This window comes from Balaenoptera borealis (assembly GCF_965194805.1).
Source record: "Balaenoptera borealis genome assembly, chromosome: 4".
Classification (NCBI taxonomy): Eukaryota; Metazoa; Chordata; class Mammalia; order Artiodactyla; family Balaenopteridae; genus Balaenoptera; species Balaenoptera borealis.
The window spans coordinates 130,360,198-130,378,023 of record NC_138861.1 but is presented as its reverse complement, the minus strand read 5'-3'; the positions used below and the strand labels follow the sequence as shown (position 1 = coordinate 130,378,023).

The 17,826-nt window shown below is 37.8% G+C and overlaps 1 protein-coding gene across 2 annotated transcripts in view; it reads left to right on the top strand.

The window, feature by feature from the left end:
- The window catches only part of TNIP3 (TNFAIP3 interacting protein 3), a 73,857-nt gene extending 61,129 nt beyond the window's left edge, over nucleotides 1–12,728 (top strand). For both annotated transcript variants that reach the window (XM_082389691.1, XM_082389690.1), the window contains one exon: nucleotides 7,102–12,728. In XM_082389691.1, the coding sequence (XP_082245817.1) occupies nucleotides 7,102–7,133 (32 nt within the window). In that variant the 3' untranslated portion in view covers nucleotides 7,134–12,728. The remainder of the gene's footprint in view (nucleotides 1–7,101) is intronic.
- Nucleotides 12,729–17,826: the final 5,098 nt, after the last annotated feature.

The following is a 17,826-nucleotide window of genomic DNA, read 5'->3' as shown; positions in this document are numbered from 1 at the left end:
CTAAAATGGTAGATATAAAAATGACAATGGGCATTTTAACTTGGATAATTATAGGTCTAGTATCTAACCCTCAATAATCTCTTCTTCCTAAGAACTCATAGCATATATTATCTGTGCTTCTCATTCGACACTTAGAATATCACAGGTAAAAGACACAGTACTATGTAAGAATAAGTGCATAATAAATGTGTTATGAGGTAAATCTTGCTTGGGCAGTCCTGGTGGAAACTGAAGGGTTATATTACCATTTGAAACCTGTCCTCTGTACCAGCACGGCTCTGCAGCTGACCGTGGCTTGTCTAGAGCAGGGAAGAGGGCTGATCATGACTAAGGGACTATTATAGAAAGAAACTCCTTACTTTAAAATCTACCTGCTTAGAACTCCTGTTGCCCCTCTTCTTGCTTCCAAAGCTGATGCTGTTTCAAAGCTCAAGCCAGGTCATGGCACTTGGCAGAAGCTCTGAAATCACCCTTGTCACAAACATCCCACGTGCCCTTATTTAATTTCGGTAGTGATTCTTGTTATTTTTTGTTTTATTTAATTGGAAAGCTCCTTTTGCTTTGTCGATCCAACACAATTGCTCAGAGTTCTTAAAAATAATTGTGTAGTATTGATTGTTAAAAAAAATATGGGTTTAAAGAGCTTTTATTATAAAGATATTTTTATTGTCTCATTATATGACCAATACATTTATTCTCCACTATTCAAGAATATACTGCTAGTCAATATAGCCTGTGTTTTGGACTAGAAATACCAAAATGCAAGCAATGGAAAGAAAAATGAGTGGAAAAATTAGACTGTTTCTGATAATCTATAAACAAACTATTTCTGAAAACTGCTATACATTTTATTCATATAATAAATACTTAAAATATTTTATTTATATTTAAATAAAAAGGATCCTTTTTAAAATGTGGATATTTAAATTAATATTAATTAGTACATATGCTTCCTAGATTGTCCTAGTTCTTGGTTTTTATTAATTTCCTATTACTCCTGACAAATTTATTTTTCTGACCCCAATATAAGTAGGATATTTTTGTCTTAGTATCTTCCTTTATAATTATTCCTCTTATTATAATTTAACCTGAAATAGTGGCTCCAATGTCTACCCATAGAGCGGTAGCCTTGTGATTTTTAAAAGGTACAGTGAGTACAAAATGGGTGACTAAACGACTCTGCTACCACTAGAGCCTCCTCTGACATTCCCAGGGTCTGCGACAAGAACACAAGGAAAGCTGCATACTTTATTTGTAAATATTTAAACGTTATGGATCAGGCTTAGAAGCTATTAAAGTATACTCTATCCTCCTATTGATAAATATACCTGGAAGGCCAGCATCAAATTTAGAACGCTCAGATTCCAACCAGTTCTGTGCCAGAACGCAGTGGCACAGGAAGACCTGAGCCATGGCCCACCCCCTTCCCTCCCACCTACCCACTGAGAAGGGTCTTGAGCGTGAATTTGAGGACAGCCAGCAGGCACATCCCAACTTCGTATACCCTACAAACAGCACCCCTTGTCTTCAGGCCTGGGGAAGAAGACCACATGGGGCCTGGAAGCAAACCCAGGGTCACCTGGCAAAGAATCTGGGGGTCTGCTTGTGGGTGCCAGGAGCTTGTTCTAAAGGCAGGTGGGCTCACATGATGAGGGGGAGTCTGGCTGGAGGAGGGCCAGAGCAGGGTCCTCTGAAGAGTGGGGACCCAGTGAAGGGCTCCCTGGCCGAGGATTAAGGTCAGTTGGTACTGAGTACAACATGGAACAGTCTTCAGGTCAACTGATTTCCAGCCTTGCTCTCAGCTACTGTCTGTGGTTATTTTAGAGTGCTTTGAGGACACAGTGAAAATCAAATCTTCTTTCAGAACCTCAAGATTTAAAGTCTCAAGGCTTTGAGACTTTCCTAGCTTTCTCTCTGCATAGCATTCAATAATGGCATTTTTCTACATGATGTAGAAAATGCAACATCTACATGATGTCCCCAGATGTCAATGGGTTACAGTTTCTGTTTAAACATGTGATTTTACAAAGAACTTTTAATCTCATTTTATCTGTTATCAGAATGAGATGCAAAATGACTTCCATGTTTGCAGAACAATTATGGCACAGTAGAGTTAGTATAACCTTGAAAGCATGTTGTTTGTTTCCTCCTTTTTGAAATGTCAAAAGGCTATGTTTTCTGACTCAATTGTATGCCAATCACTTCTGTACATTCCAAAATTTTCATATGGTGTAGAGTTGAACTTTGTCTAATGAGCTGGAGCTCAATTCTTACATATTTGGAATGGCATGAAATGTAGGCATGCAAGATTGTGTTGTGAGCAAACATCATTATTTCTTTACAGTATAGAAGATCAAAGCCCAACCATTATAATTGGCCTTTACCGATGTCTAATAATAACTAATTAATTGAATACTGCCTGAATTCATTTCCTAGGGCTACCATAATAAAGTACCACAAACTAGGTGGCTTAAAACAGCAAAAATTTATGCTCGCACAGCTCTGGAGGCTGGAAGTCTGAAATCAAGGTGTTGGTAGGGTTGTGCTGCCTTCAGAGCCTGTAGGGGAGGGTCCTTCCTTGACTCTTTCAGCCTCCAGTAGTCCCAGATGTTCCTTGGCTATGGCAGCATAACGCCAATCTCTGCCTCTCTTCACGTGGCTATCTTCCCTCTGTGTCTGTGTCTAAATTTTCCTCTTATAAGGACACCAGTCATATTGGATTAGGCTAATCCAGTGTAACCTCATATTAACCTGATTATGTCTGCAAAGCGCCTATTCCCAAATAAGGACACGTTCACAGGTACCAGGGGCAAGGACTTAAACATATCTTTTGGGGGGACACGGTTCACCCAATAACACTAACTATATGCCAGAAACTATTTTAGGGGGCTTATATTTATTATCTCATCAAAACCTTACAGCAACCATGTGAAATGAGGACTGCCATTGTCCCTGTTTTGTAAATGTGGAAACTGAGAAGCAGAGAGATCAGGTAACTTGCCCAACCCCACATGGCTGGTTATTGGCTGGGACACAGACAAGCCCACACGGTCTAGCTCCAAAGCCCACATTGTAACCACTAAGCAATATGGACCACCCCATGCTCTGCATTAAGTAAAATGTAATAGTGTCATACTTTGCATTTATTCTATTTAAATAAATTCTAATGGTCCTGTCCTGAAAGCCAGAATCTTTATTTCTCAGGGTGTGTCTTTTTATAACTGTCTTTATATTTAAACATTACAGGTGATTTTAGATTGGTAAATGGCTTGGATTAGTTGGATTTTTTCCAGTTCCTAATAGTATGAAGAGATAAAGGAACCAGTGTAAATAGTAAAAAGTACTTAAGAAATGTAAGGAACAGAAGAAACTTAAAGACCATACTTTGTATAATTTTCAATACAGATGGATAAAATATTACAATATTTTTCTTTTATAAAATACATTACTTTCTTAATAAAGGAAATTAATTGAAACTTAGAGGCAGATAATTTTATGCCTATTTCTAGATTGTTTGAAAAGAATTACAGGAGAAATGCCACCTCACCTTTAACGCTCTAAAGGTCAGCTTATCAGTAAACTAAATGATTTTGCTAAAAGAATAATAAAGTGCAAAAGTATATTTATATGTACAGGAACATATGAAAATACAGATGGTAAATATATTCCTAGTCAAACATTGATTTTATAAGCAAAGACTAAACATTCTATTTAACATTTTGTATGAATAGATATAGAAGATAGATGATAGATAGATCGATCCTAGATGAGAAAAATGCACACAGTAAGTCTAGACTAGTCACAATTCCACCAGGTCAATAAAATTGTAGTAATTGTCTTAAATGGAAGATAAAAATCCATAGGGAAGGAAAGCAAGGTATATGTTTTATATATATATAAAATGTGAACTCTTAGGCATGAACAGTAAGGAAACCTAGGTAAGTAGACTTTCTGCATCCCAACTGGGAAGAAAGTCTACTTACCTAGGTTTCCTTACTGTTCATGCCTAAGAGTTCACACTCAAAGAGGTTAGTGGGCATGTAGAGAGCAGAGTCCCCTCAATCCTTTTAAAACCCCCCTGCGGCACTGATACCCCCTCCACTCTTAACCACCAACTGAACTTTAGATTCAGCTAATACTTGATGTAGAGTTGAGACATGGCTTCTGCCACCAAGATCTCTGGGGTCTATTCAGATCACTTTGGCATCAGGCTACTTAACCTGTGCTCCTGTGAACATGGAAACCTACAGTGTAACCAACACCATTAATAGATAGTTACTTACCCAATTATTGGGTGGAGTCCTTCACCAAGCAATAAGGCAAAGCCAACTCTTCCTGGCAGGTGAGGACCCACATTCCCTTGTGGTGTTTCTCTTGTCCTGCCCCCATAACTGCAGAGCCAAGTCTCATGACAGAAGTCTCTAACCAACTTCACTATATAAGGACACTCTGCCTTCCATTCAAGGAACTCAAGACCTGTATTTGCCTTTGTTCAGATTTCCATTCTGCCATGGATTATCTCATGGGCCATAGCTGCTCTCCATCTAAAACTTGGGGGTAGTAGCCCTTGCCTCTATACCTATTTCACAAGAGTGTTGTAAAAATTACACAGGAACTAATTTTTCTTAATGTTTTAAGATACCTAGAGGTAGGTATCATTAATTAATGGATTAATTCTAAACTTCAGGATTGGTTAGACCAGTAGATCATGCTTCTGGATCCAAATTAATGTTCTCACCATATTAGATATCTTTTCTTTTCGGAAATGCAAAATCTTTTTAATCAAATTAAGGAATGCTTCCAGACTTTAAAAAATTATTGTAAAGTTATCATATTCCCATCTAAACACATTTTTACCTATATTTTTATATTTTCTCAGTTTAGTGCATAATCATGTCTACTCTGTCTTTAAAATACACCAAAAGTTCAGGTATATATTGTAAATCAATTCTTTGCCATAAAATGTAATTCAGTGCCATAAATTGCATGTAATTTCAAAAACGTACACCACAAATATCTTAAGAACGTTATGCGGCTAAGTTCCTGTAGAAACTGTAGCTAACATTTCTGAGAAAGTATGATACTTATTATGTTTAATATAACTTTCCAAAAAGGCATTAAATTTTTTTTTCTTTTTTTATTGAGGTATAGTTGATTTACAATATTATATAAGTTTCAGATGTATAACATAGTGATTCACAATTTTTGAAGGTTATACTCTGCTCATAGCTCATTATAACATATTCATTCATTCATTATAAAATATTGGCTATATTTCCTGTGCTGTACAATAAAGCCTTGTAGCTTATTTATTTTATGTGTGGTAGTTTGTACCTCTTAATCCCCTGCCCCTTTCTTGTCCCTCTCCATTCCCTCTCCCCACTGGTAACCACTGGTTTGTTCTCTATATCTGTGAGTCTGTTTCTGTTTTATTATATTCCCTCGTTTGTTGTATTTTTTAGATTCTACATATAAGTGATATCATACAGTATTTATCTTTCTCTGTCTGACTTATCTCACATAATACCCTCCAAGTCCATCTATGTTGTTGCAAATGGCAAAATTTCATTCTCTTTTATGGCTGAGTAATATTCCATTATATATATATATTATGTATTATATATATTATATATATCCATTATATATGTAATGGATATATATATAATACATATAATATATTTTATATATATATATATATATATATATATATATATATATATATATATCCCACATCTTCTTTATCCATTCATCTGTTGATGAACACTGAGGTTGCTTCCATATCTTGGCTATTGTAAACAATGCTGCTATGAACATTGGAGTACATATATCTTTTTGAATTAGTGCTTTTGTTTTCTTCGGATACATACCCAGGAGTGGAATTGCTGGATCATGTGGTAGTTCTATATTTAGTTTTTTTGATGAAACTCCATACTGTTTTCCACGGTGGCAACACCAATTTACACTCCCACCAACAGTGTCCAAAGGTTACCATTTCTCCACATCCTTGCCAACATTTGTTATTTGTGGTCCTTTTGATGATAGCCATTCTGGCAGGTGTGAGCTAATATCTCATTGTGGTTTTGATTTTCATTTCTTTGATGATCAATGATGTTGAGCATCTTTTCATGTGCCTATTGGTCAAATGACTGTCTTCTTTGGAAAAATGTCTGTTCAGGTCTTATGCCCGTTTTTAATTGGGTTGTTTGTTTGTTTGTTTTGATATTGAGTTGTATGAGCTATTTATATATGTTACATATTAACCCATTATCGGTCATATCATTTGCAAGTATTTACTCCAATCCAGTAGCTTGTCTTTTCATTTTGTTTCCAGTAGATACCTTTTTATATAATGGCCACAGTTCTCAGAAGAATATTTTTTCAGCCTGAAAAAGTAACCTTTTATCTTCCTGTTACTAAAATGTTGGTTTAGCATATCTCTGAAATACCAAATGCAGGGCAGCAAGTATAAAACATTTAACATATACTAAAACGTTATCATGAACCAGGAAAACACCTTATTTCTTGGCATTTATGCGATTTTTTTTTTCTGTTGCAATGAGTAGACTTCTTTGATTTTGTTTTCCCTATGGCACTTATTTGTGGCATTTTATCCTGGTCTTACTAAAATATTCCAAATTTTTCATATTGGTTTTCGTGATACACTCTCACATCGTAAGAACTGTGATCTTTTCTATGGCTTCGGCAAGAACGCACCCAGTATCGTATTTTTAAAGTACTTTATTTGGCAGTTATCTCTGTGTGGGATGAGTACTGAACCAAATAGTAACACATATGACTCACTTTCATAAGCAAATGCCAGAGCCACCAAAATGCCAGCAAAAATGAGAAGTAGTATATCCTTGTCAGGCGTGATTAGGACTAGGCCACAAGTGGTTTCACGAAATGGTAAGCATATGTCAGTCCTGAAAATAATAACCTTCCATTTGCTGCCTCTTGATTTCTCAGTGTAAACTTGTGGGTGCTCATGAACAAAATACTTCTTTTCTCGCCAACCTCGAAGTTTATGTTAGCCCTAAGCCAGAAGAAGAGAAATGAATTTTTAATTTTCAATCTGAAACATTTTCCTGCTGTTTTTCATAGGTTTCTCCTCAGAAAAGAAAGCCAATGCGTAGAAGCGCACGCTGTTGGAGGAGCACACAGGCCGAGGGAGAGCTTGGCTGAGGGCCCTCGTTCCTCTTCTTACTGTGGCTTGTGTCCGCCACACCTGCACATCACCTCCGCCACTGCTTATACCTGGTAATGTTTCCCTTTGGCACGGATGGAGGACAAGGCTGTGCCAGCTGAGGTCCTGATCAAGTCCTAGGGGCCAAAATTATACAACCTATCACAGCTTCCGGCTTCCTCGAAATGAGATTTGGTTGATGGATGAGGCACCACGCCTGAAACTCTCTTCAGCACATTGCTGTTGGACTCACAGGGATGACTTCATGATTTCAGCAGCTCCATTTGCAGTGCAGTAATATTGTATGTTGATTTAAATATGTGTTCCCTGGGGGAAAAGTTTCTGCGGTAGTAAGATTTTAACATTGCTCCCATTCTTTTTATCGGGGCTTAGTTCTTTAGCCAGTTTATCTAGATACTATGTTCATCATTGTTGTCCTTAGTGAAACTATAAATAGAATCAAAGAAGTGAATATACATTCTTAAACTAAGTGAGTGGTTCAATCTGAATGGTAAACTTGAAACTATAAACAAATCATTTTTTTAAGATGAGAAATTGTGAGCCTGCTTCATTTTTAGCTGGACTAGATTATGAAACATAAAATCCTAGCGTGATGGTGATGGCTTTGCTGCGTACATATATACTTAGAGAAGCAGTTCAGAGACACATCGATTTGCAGTTAAATCTGTGTTTTTCTTCCCGTGCATTTGCGTAATTATTAACAAAAAACATAACTCTGTCTTCTCAAACCAATTAAAAAGGAAAACGAATGTATCCAAATTTTATTGCAATTAAATTATACAGTGACATGACAGATGTCTAAAGATTAAGCAGGTTTAAAAGTATTAAGTTCATCCATTTAATAAGGGTTCTACTAGGACCAACTGGAGATCATCTTTACAAGGCGGTATAAAGCAGGAGTGCGAGATTCACGGATATCTGTACTTCTAGAAGTAACTAAAGAAAACCAGGAGCGTCAACTGAAGCTGCAGTCCAATAAACAATCCAGAGATAAGAGTTGAGACTATCTAGCTCCAACTTCCAAAAGTTATTCTGCTTAATTCCAGCTCTATCTTTTTTTGTTTTTTCAATTTTTGGAAATACTTGAAGCTTTGTGTAATAGGAAGATGAAAGAGCCTTACTAAGCAGTTAACTACTTTCAACCTCAGTCTTTCTATTTAATTCTTGATAATTCTTGAGAAACAATTATCCTTCTCTTACGTTAATTCACTAAAGCTTTGTTTTTTCTACTACTGATTAAAGAGACAAATCATTCTTGGCCAATACTTCAGTATAAGTGAATCAGAAAGACCATAGTTGCATCATAACATTTTGGTGTATTTTTTTAAATTTCCATTTCCTTGAATTCGTGAAAAAGTCATTGTAATCCAACTTCTAGTAGTGGATTAAGTTTGCCAACTGAGGTGTGCTCACCAGAATAAAAATTGAACGTATATATAAGAAGTACCCCTTGGTAGCCTTGTTATAGGTCAATTCAACAGCAGTAAAACATGATTTAATCATGCCATTACTATTACTGAAGTCATCCTATTACTAATTAGCAAACTGCCAAACATTGGCAAGATTGTACAAATGCTAATGTATTGGGAGAAAATCCAGTTGAGGCGAGACCTAATTTCATTTGAACTCCCGGTGGGTGACTGCAAATGTGCAAAGAGGACCCCTTGCTCAGGGCACTACTGTAGCTCCAAGAAGACAGGCTTCCACATCCCCGGCCTGAGAGTCAGCCAATCCCTCTGGTGACCCTCTCCCAGAATCATTTGGGGACGTCTCCGTCTCAGCTCATTATAAAGGTCATACCCCTGTGCTGTGGCACTTGCTTCATTATCACACACAGTTTGTAGAAACTGTGTGAGGAATAGCTCTATCCCTTTGAAAAGAGAGGAAGTCACACCACACGGTGGTCTCTATTACTTTGGAAATGTAAGACCAGGCATATTTTAAGTTTTCAAAGGTCATGGAGAATTCGATCTTTGACTTGAAGGTATCACATGAAGAGAAAGATGTATTCACTTTGTCATGGTTGTGATGTGATGTCAGAAGAAAACCTTCCTCGGAGTCTAGTTAGGTCTGGGAGTGAGGCCAGCCTGTAACGCTCACTAGCATAGATTTTTTTTTAACCCCATTTTCCTTATCAACAAAAATAATATTTCAGACTAAATTTCTAATATTATTAAGCATGGACTAACTTCAGATGATTTTCCTTAGTTTATTTATTGAGCTCTATCACCCAGCAAGAGAGGTATAATTATCCCGTTGTTACAGGTGATTAATCGAAGTCTCATGGCAAGAAAATGGCAGAGCCAGGATTCAAAATTGCCCCAGGGCTGGCCACCCAGTTCTATGCATGCTATAATTCTGCTTCCTAAATTATTCCAGCAAGTTCCACTTGTTTTATGGTTCTTTGGGTCTTCATCAATTTGCAGTTATAAGAGCATACTTCTAGGAGAAAGTATTTTGATAAAAAATGCTATATATTTTATAGAATTTATGTTACCCCCTGGGTTAAGAGAAGTATCTCATTTAAGCTCCTACATAGAAAAAGGAAAATGTACATTTAACGTTAAAATGCATTAAAGGTAGAAGTTGGGCCTGATTGGTTGCTTTCATGTATTGATACTTTTTCATGTAGCTCAGACACTGGTAGAATTGAATCTAAAAGACATATATCTCCCAATTCAATGATTCAATTTAACAATTATTCTTTAAACATTCACTTATTTTCAAAAATGTCCAGGCAGCTCAAAGCATCTCACACTGATTCTTTGTTTATGCACTAATTTTGGTTGAGTCCATATTTGGAGGGGAGGACAGAGTCATTTAGCAGCCATTATTCTCCCCAACTTGAGGGTCCCTTTGCCCCGTTTCATTTCTGTCATTTGCTTCTAATCATCCTGGGCACCTGCAGGATGTTAAATCCTAGGCAGATATAAAATCAGTTGCACTGCTCTTGCAGCCACACTACGATCCTCTTGCTGGCTTAAAATTGCTTAAGCTCCAAGTACAAGCTCAAAAGAAAAGAAAATGTTTGCTCTAATCCTCACTTTTCAATAATTTTAGAAATAATTTCTCTTGCCTAGTTTCCATCTTATATAACTACCTCTTCACTTTCATCAGTCTTTGCTCCAAGGGAAAAAGGTGTTACGGGGAAACAGTTATACCTCCAGCCTTTGTGATTCCATAGAAAAGGAAAGTTTTGCCAGCACACACATGCTATACACACACGCACACACACACACCACACACACACGCCCCGCCTCTGCCTCCCCAGCCTTCCAGACAGCCCTGTGGGACTCTAGTTTCTCCATTTGTGGCCGGGTAGATATATTCAAATGGAAAATTTTGCATAATAAAGTTATTTCTTTCCATTTTGCCTCAAATGCTGGTGTGTGTGTAATATATTGCCAAGAATATTGACAAACTCTATCTTAAGCCTCCTACAGGAAGTGATAATGTTGAGATCTAGAACCAATTAACTTGCCAATAATTGCTGAGTAATAGGGGGGGAATTCAATGTTTGTGGAAATGCGTGAGTTTCGCCAATTTGTGTCCTGCACTCAGAAGTTAAAATAATTTCTCTCTGCTCTTCTTCCACTTTGTTCCACTCCAGCGTCAGAAGGAGGAGCACAATATATGAGGCTCACGAAGTGCTGCTCTGGTAAACTAAGCCCAACCCTAGGGCTTCCCAATGCTCTTAACCTATTACTGAGAATTCATTTGTTGGGAGAATCATCACATGAGCTGACTTTCCTGAGTCTGCCCTTGACTGGGGGGAGCATTTGCACATCTGCGGGGGAACCTCACAGCTCCCTTCTTCCTCTCCCACATGTGGGTGATGACGACCCACATCAGCCAACACAGACACAGAGGCGGCTGGCAAGCACGAGGCCCCCTCCACTCGGAGACGCCTCTGCAGGTCGAGGGGCTGGCTTTGTGCTGGTGAGGGTGCTCAGTGTGTCGCTTCACGTGCATTTGCCACACTCGGGCCATTTCCATCTGCCCCGGGAAGGGGGGCTGAGGGAACACATGTGCGAGATTGCAGGGCCGGCCTAGGCTGAGATGATACTCCGCATTTCTCACAAGGGGTTACAGCATTGAGCAGGATTTAGCATGGAAAGAATGAGACTTAAGCCTTCTCTCCTCCTTTGATTCTGTTTAACTTCCACAGGTTCTTTCTCTCTGTTCCTGCGTGGAGACCCTAATGTCTTCCTGCTTCCTGACCACTCCTGAATGCCAACCAAAAACATGTCTTTCCCTTCAGTTTCCTTTTTTCAGACTCTTCTCATGTTCCTTTTAAGTAACAGAAGTTTCAAAAAGGCAAGATAGATGCTAGCATGAATGTAAACAGTATGATCTCAAGTTCTCTCAGATGTGGTAACTTACCCGGGGGTCTCCAGATTCCTATGACTTAATCCAGACCCCTCTCCTGATTCCTAATAAAGAGCTCAGTGCGTCCCAAACTGTGATGAATGCCATCGTCCCTTCTAAACCCACTCTGTCTTCTATTTCCTATTTTCATCTACAGAATTGTCATTCATCTAGTCCCATAAACCAGAGACCTTTGAAGCAGTAGCAAAGCAACATTTTCGGCATATTATGCTTTACTATTTCGAGAAAGGTAAAAATGCAACTGAAACACAAAAAAAGATTTGTGCAGTGTATGGAGAAGGTGCTGTGACTGATCAAACATGTCTAAAGTGGTTTGCGATGTTTCGTGCTGGAGATTTCTCGCTGGACGATGCTCCACAGTCGGGTAGACCAGTTGAAGTTGACAGCGATCAAATCAAGACATTAATTGAGAACAATCATTGTTATACCACGCAGGAGATAGCCGACATACTCAAAATATCCAAATCAAGCATTGAAAATCATTTGCACCAGCTTGGTTATGTTAATTGCTTTGCTATTTGGGTTCCACATAAGTTAAGCGAAAAAAACCTTCTTGACTGTATTTCTGCATGCGATTCTCTACTTAAACATGATGAAAATGTTCCATTTTTAAAACCTCTGCCACGCAGCACAATAACTCTGTGAGTTTGACCAAAATACTCAACCTCTATGAGCATCAGGTTTTCCTTGTATAAGTATCCCACATAGTATTTGGGGGCTTCAAGACCCTCTAGCTTGCCATCTCTGTTTTGCCATCTCTGTTTTACCAACTCACCATGACCTCCAAACCTCATGTCATCCTGGATGTAAACCTGGATATGAAATTCGGAACCTTCCAGAGGATCCGCAAGTAATCTAATCCCTGAAATGAGTTTCTCATGGTTTGTACAGTCTGTCCTAAATATTTGTGGGATCATGGGGATTGCATTCATAGCCTCCCACTACAGGTTCCTATCTAGTATTTGTGTACCCTGCCTTGCCCTCTACCACAGCTTTATTGCCTTGTTATTTTTATTTTTACTTTCTCTTCTGCCTTTTTCCACGTAGTATTCAGTCTCCGACATTTTCTCTAACTTGCAACTCTTTCCCTTCTTTCAGTAGCAACAAACATTTACCCCTTTGTCAAAAATATAATGACAGTGGGCTTCCCTGGTGGCGCAGTGGTTGAGAATCTGCCTGCCAATGCAGGGGACACGGGTTCAAGCCCAGGTCTGGGAAGATCCCACATGCAGCGGAGCAACTGGGCCCGTGAGCCACAACTACTTAGCCTGCGCGTCTGGAGCCTGTGCTCCGCAACAAGAGAGGCCACGATAGTGAGAGGCCTGCGCACCGCGATGAAGAGCGGCCCCCACTTGCCACAACTAGAGAAAGCCCTCGCACAGAAACGAAGACCCAACACAGCCAAAAATAAATTAATTAATTTAAAAAAAAATATATATATATAATGACAGTCATTTATTTTTCAAACGTGTCCTTGAGGTCTTACCCTCTACTCAAGAGTATTATCAATGTATTCTGTCACCAAAACAAACAGACAGACAGACAAATGGCAAGGCTCTCTCTGAAATGAATTCTAATGAATTCTCTAAGTGCTAAGGCACAAAATGAAGAAAATAGTTATTAATTTATGGGATTATTTAAGGATTAAATTATGTATATAAAGAGGTTAACACAGTGGCTGGTACATGGTAGGGACTCAATAAATTCCTTGGTTTCAATATCTGTAAAGAAAAATGTCAATGTTGATAAAGGCTGCTATTGTCAAGAACTGTAAAAGTCTGAAATACCTAAGTCAGCTGCCATAGTTTCAGGAATGCTAGCAGAAGACACAAGATTCCTGGGTCAGAGACAGAAGACTTCATTACTCCCAGCAATAGCAGTAGCCACAGTATCAGCATTTCCTTGTGCCCGTTATCTGAGCCTGATTCCCACAGGGCAAAGTGAAGAGGGCCAGGTGACACCTACACATGCAGTGGCCACATTACAGGAAAGGAACCCTAAATTTAGAGAACCCAAGCCTTTTATGATGGGCAGTAATCCTGCCTGACTGTTGCTTTGGAAAGAGACATTAGCTTTATTATATTGGGCAGCAAACTTGTCTGCCACCTACCCCAGAAGGAGGTACTTCCTCTATCTTCTGAAAAAAAAAAAAAAAAAAATATATATATATATATATATTTTTTTTTTTTTTTTTTTTTTAAATTTTTGGCTGTGTTGGGTCTTCATTGCTGCGTGCGGGCTTTCTCTAGTTGCTGTGAGCGGGGGCTACTCTTTGTTGCGGTGCACGGGCTTCTCATTGCGGTGGCTTCTCTTGTTGCGGAGCACGGGCTCTAGGCGCGCGGGCTTCAGTAGTTGTGGCTCACAGGCTCAGTAGTTGTGGCTCGCGGGCTCTAGAGTGCAGGCTCAGTAGTTGTGGCACACAGGCTTAGTTGCTCCGCAGCATGTGGGATCTTCCCAGACCAGGGCTCAAACCCGTGTTCCCTGCATTGGCAAGCGGATTCTTAACCACTGCACCACCAGGGAAGCCCCTGAAAAATATTTTTGAAAAGATAATCCAGAACTAAGGCAATCAGTGTCTCTGCTTGCAAGATGTAAAGAAATGGGATATTCCCAAGGAGGATTCTCTCCCAACAGATATATATGAATAAAATCACCAGTTTTCTAAATGCTGTAAAAAATTTCTCTATCTATACGAGCTCGGAGTTAAAACTTGGGTTACATATACGGTAACTACCTCATTTATAAAATGGGATACTTCCAATTAACTCAATCTTAGACATAGCTCAATACCTCTTGTCAATTATATGTTTTAAGGTCAATTATTAGGCAATATTATTCCTTATATATCTTTGCATGTGCATACTCAGAAGAATGATAAAAAATACACATAAGATTTCCTGGTTCTCTGAGGAAAGTTACTCTAGCATAATACTTTATTAAAGGTATTTGAGAGATTGTTGCTTTCTTGATTTCCAAACATCCATTCCATCTTCTTTTGGGAATAGCACCTTAATATCCTTTAGGAAAATTATCTTTTTCCCCACTGGACCCAGTTTGATCTAAAGTGTCCTGTCCTCTCCTAGGCAAGGGACACCCATGAGATGCACACCAGGCCGGCTGGACTTTCCCTTGCTGGAATTTGAACTTCAAGGCAGCAGGGTGCCTTGAGGGGATAGTGGTTGCTACCTTGGCCCCTTAAGATTGACCATGTTCTACAACTTCCCTCTTATTCATGTGAGTAACCCAGTATCTCTCCAATCAGTTCTTTAAGTCAGTCAGAGTTAGTTTCTCTAGTTTGAAACAAATGAATCTTAATCACAAATGTGGGAGTTAAAGCTCAGAGTTTAGATCAAGGGTCTTGTGAAGAATATATGTACACATACAATATACATATTTTTTTCTTTATTATATCTTTGAAAATGGAAAGTAGGACTGGTGGTAGCTTTATAATAATACAATCAGATCCAATATAATCAGATGAGGTAAACAATTCAAATGCTATGCTTGCACATCTTGCACATTTTAAAGTGGAAAACTTCATAATAAAAATAAAATACTATTATTCATTTGAATTTCCTCCAAAATCTGACAAAGCTCCTTAAGAAAATATTTCAATGAAGCAACTTTGGGAAAAGTTCCAGTGAAATAAAACCACCAAAGCCCATGTCTAATTTCCTTATTTCTTTCAATTAAGTGCCTACTTGCATATAACTGATAATCTACATTTTAATAGGTTGTTAATAAATAAATCATAGGTAATAGAATTCCTTTGTGAAAGAACTATACCAAATGAGTTCTGCTTTAAAAATCAGTGAGATGGTGGTGTTACTTTCCAGCAAAGTTGAACTCTAGCATTATAAACTTCAGATTATTCTGCAGCAAAATGTGAATTTTAATACAGGGCAGCTCCTCAATAAGAAGTTAAGGTAAAATTCCTGATGGCTTAAAACTTTCTTGTAAATCAATACATTTTTGGACATTTGGCCAATTCTACACATATCCTAACTCTCATCTTGATCAATGATCTATTTTGGATTATTATTTATCATTGTCATTTTATTGGAAATTTCTTTTATTTGCATAAAACTGTACTGTGTGTGGCGTGATGCGTGGGTGATACCAAAGAGAGGCAGTTCCTATTCTTTCTATTGTCTAAGGAAAAGTATTCTAGCAGCTGTGGGGAAAATGCATTGAAGACAGGGGAGATTGAATCTCCTTTTAATTTCCAACCTATTCCTCAGTCTTTCAATGTCTCTAGAAGTATTATCTTCCTTCTATAAATCACAGGAGGCAATCAGTCAAATTTTGGCAATTTAAAGTGAGCAAACTATTATAATATTCAAATATTCTAGCAAAACTTTGTAAGTTTTTTAATCAAAATGTATTATTCCATTAATTAGCAAAATGTAGATCCATTTTCCCCAAAAGAATAACTAGCCTTTAATTTATTTTTTCTTTAATTTATTATTACTCCTAGTTCAATAGGTTCCAACAGTATGGCAGAAATCTATCTTTCCCATTGAACATTAAAGTTAATCCCAGGACATAGATTAATCACTAAGAAACTTTACAAACAAAGTTAAAATGAATTTTTAAAATATAAGGAAGTGGTAGGCCAATGTTTCTGACATAAATTTATATTTATGTTCGTAAATTTAATTTTTTTCCAGTTTGTCATATGCTTTTCAAAAGAAACTACCACTAACAATATTTAGCAAACTTTTAATTTACCTTTAGACATTAATTCTTGCTTCATTACCAGATTATTTAGTATCTATTTCCTTCACCCTCCACTGATTGCTTTCCAGTAAAATGAAAAAATCGTCAGGTAAAAATAAGGGTTTTTTTCCCAATAGGAATAGTTGAGATAATTTAAGAGCTTTTATCTGAGATCGTCAAGAGATTCACTTCTATCAAATAAGAATGTAATGAATGAGTAAATTTTGTAGAAAATTTTGTAGAAAGAGCACGGGATTTGGAGTCAGGTACAGATTCTGGCCCTGATTGCACAGGTATGAACGTGAGCAAGTGTGCCTGATGTTAATAAACCTCAGTTCTCATAACTGAAAAATGACAAGAAAACAATCTCAGATTTTTGTAAAAAGTTAAATGATATCAAATATGTGATGTTTGGCAGTTGGGTGGTTTTCATCATATGTTAGCTCCCTTTGCTTACTGTGATGGTTAAAGAAATCTCTCTTGGGTAACGTTTCCCAAAATGTGCTTGATAGGAGGAAAAATAGGAGCTGTGCAGGAAAGGATTTCCTCGTAAATGTAAGAAATGCTTTGTCCAACCCAGTTTTTACTGTAGGAGTTCTCAGATCTTTTCATGTGAAATTGCAAGTTACGAAACTCACTCTGTGAACTGTTCCCAACTTGTGGAGAATTTAAGTCATGTTGATAAAGATACCATAAATAGAATTAACACAAAAATCAGATGCCATCCAAAGATTATCTCTGCAAGACAAAAGCATAAAAAGTGGTTATTCTCTGTTAAGTTTAGATATAGTATGCTTATTAAAAGAGTGGCTCAAACACAGAAAGGGTTATCCTATCACATACCACTCAAAGACGTAGGGTTAGCTTCAGGGGCTGGGACAGGCTAGAAGTACAGGAAAGGAAGTACAGCACACCCATAGGGTGGGTGGTATAGACCCAGATGAGGAAGACACAGCTGCAGATGATGGGAGGAATGGGTGGAATGTTCCAAGTCGATGGTGATAGACAGAGGGGCAGACCAACCTAGATGTAAGCCCCAGGAAAACCCAACAGGGAGTGATAACGATGTTCAATTTGAAAGCAACTGAAAATGGATCAAAGCATGCAAATTAAAAGAGCTCATCTTGATCCAGACAGAATGAACTAAAGACTATACAGACACATTCTGAAAAAACTATTTGTATTACAAAAATAATAATCATAAACTTTAAAAAATTCTCATACAGAAGGAACTAAAGTAAAGACTATACAGACACACTCTGAAAAAACTATTTGTATTACAAAAATAATAATCAGAAACTTTAAAAAATTCTCATAGAAGTTTCTAAACTAAAAACATCAGTTGGTCTACAAAGGAACTGTAGAGGGAATACCAACCAATGCTGGACAACCTGACATACAAGGAGATAATGGAGCAGCACTTGTCATTTTTTTGGCATTATACTTTCATTTTTCAGTTATCTTTTCAGTCATCTTTCAGGGGTATCCTTGTATAAATAACATACAAAAATTAA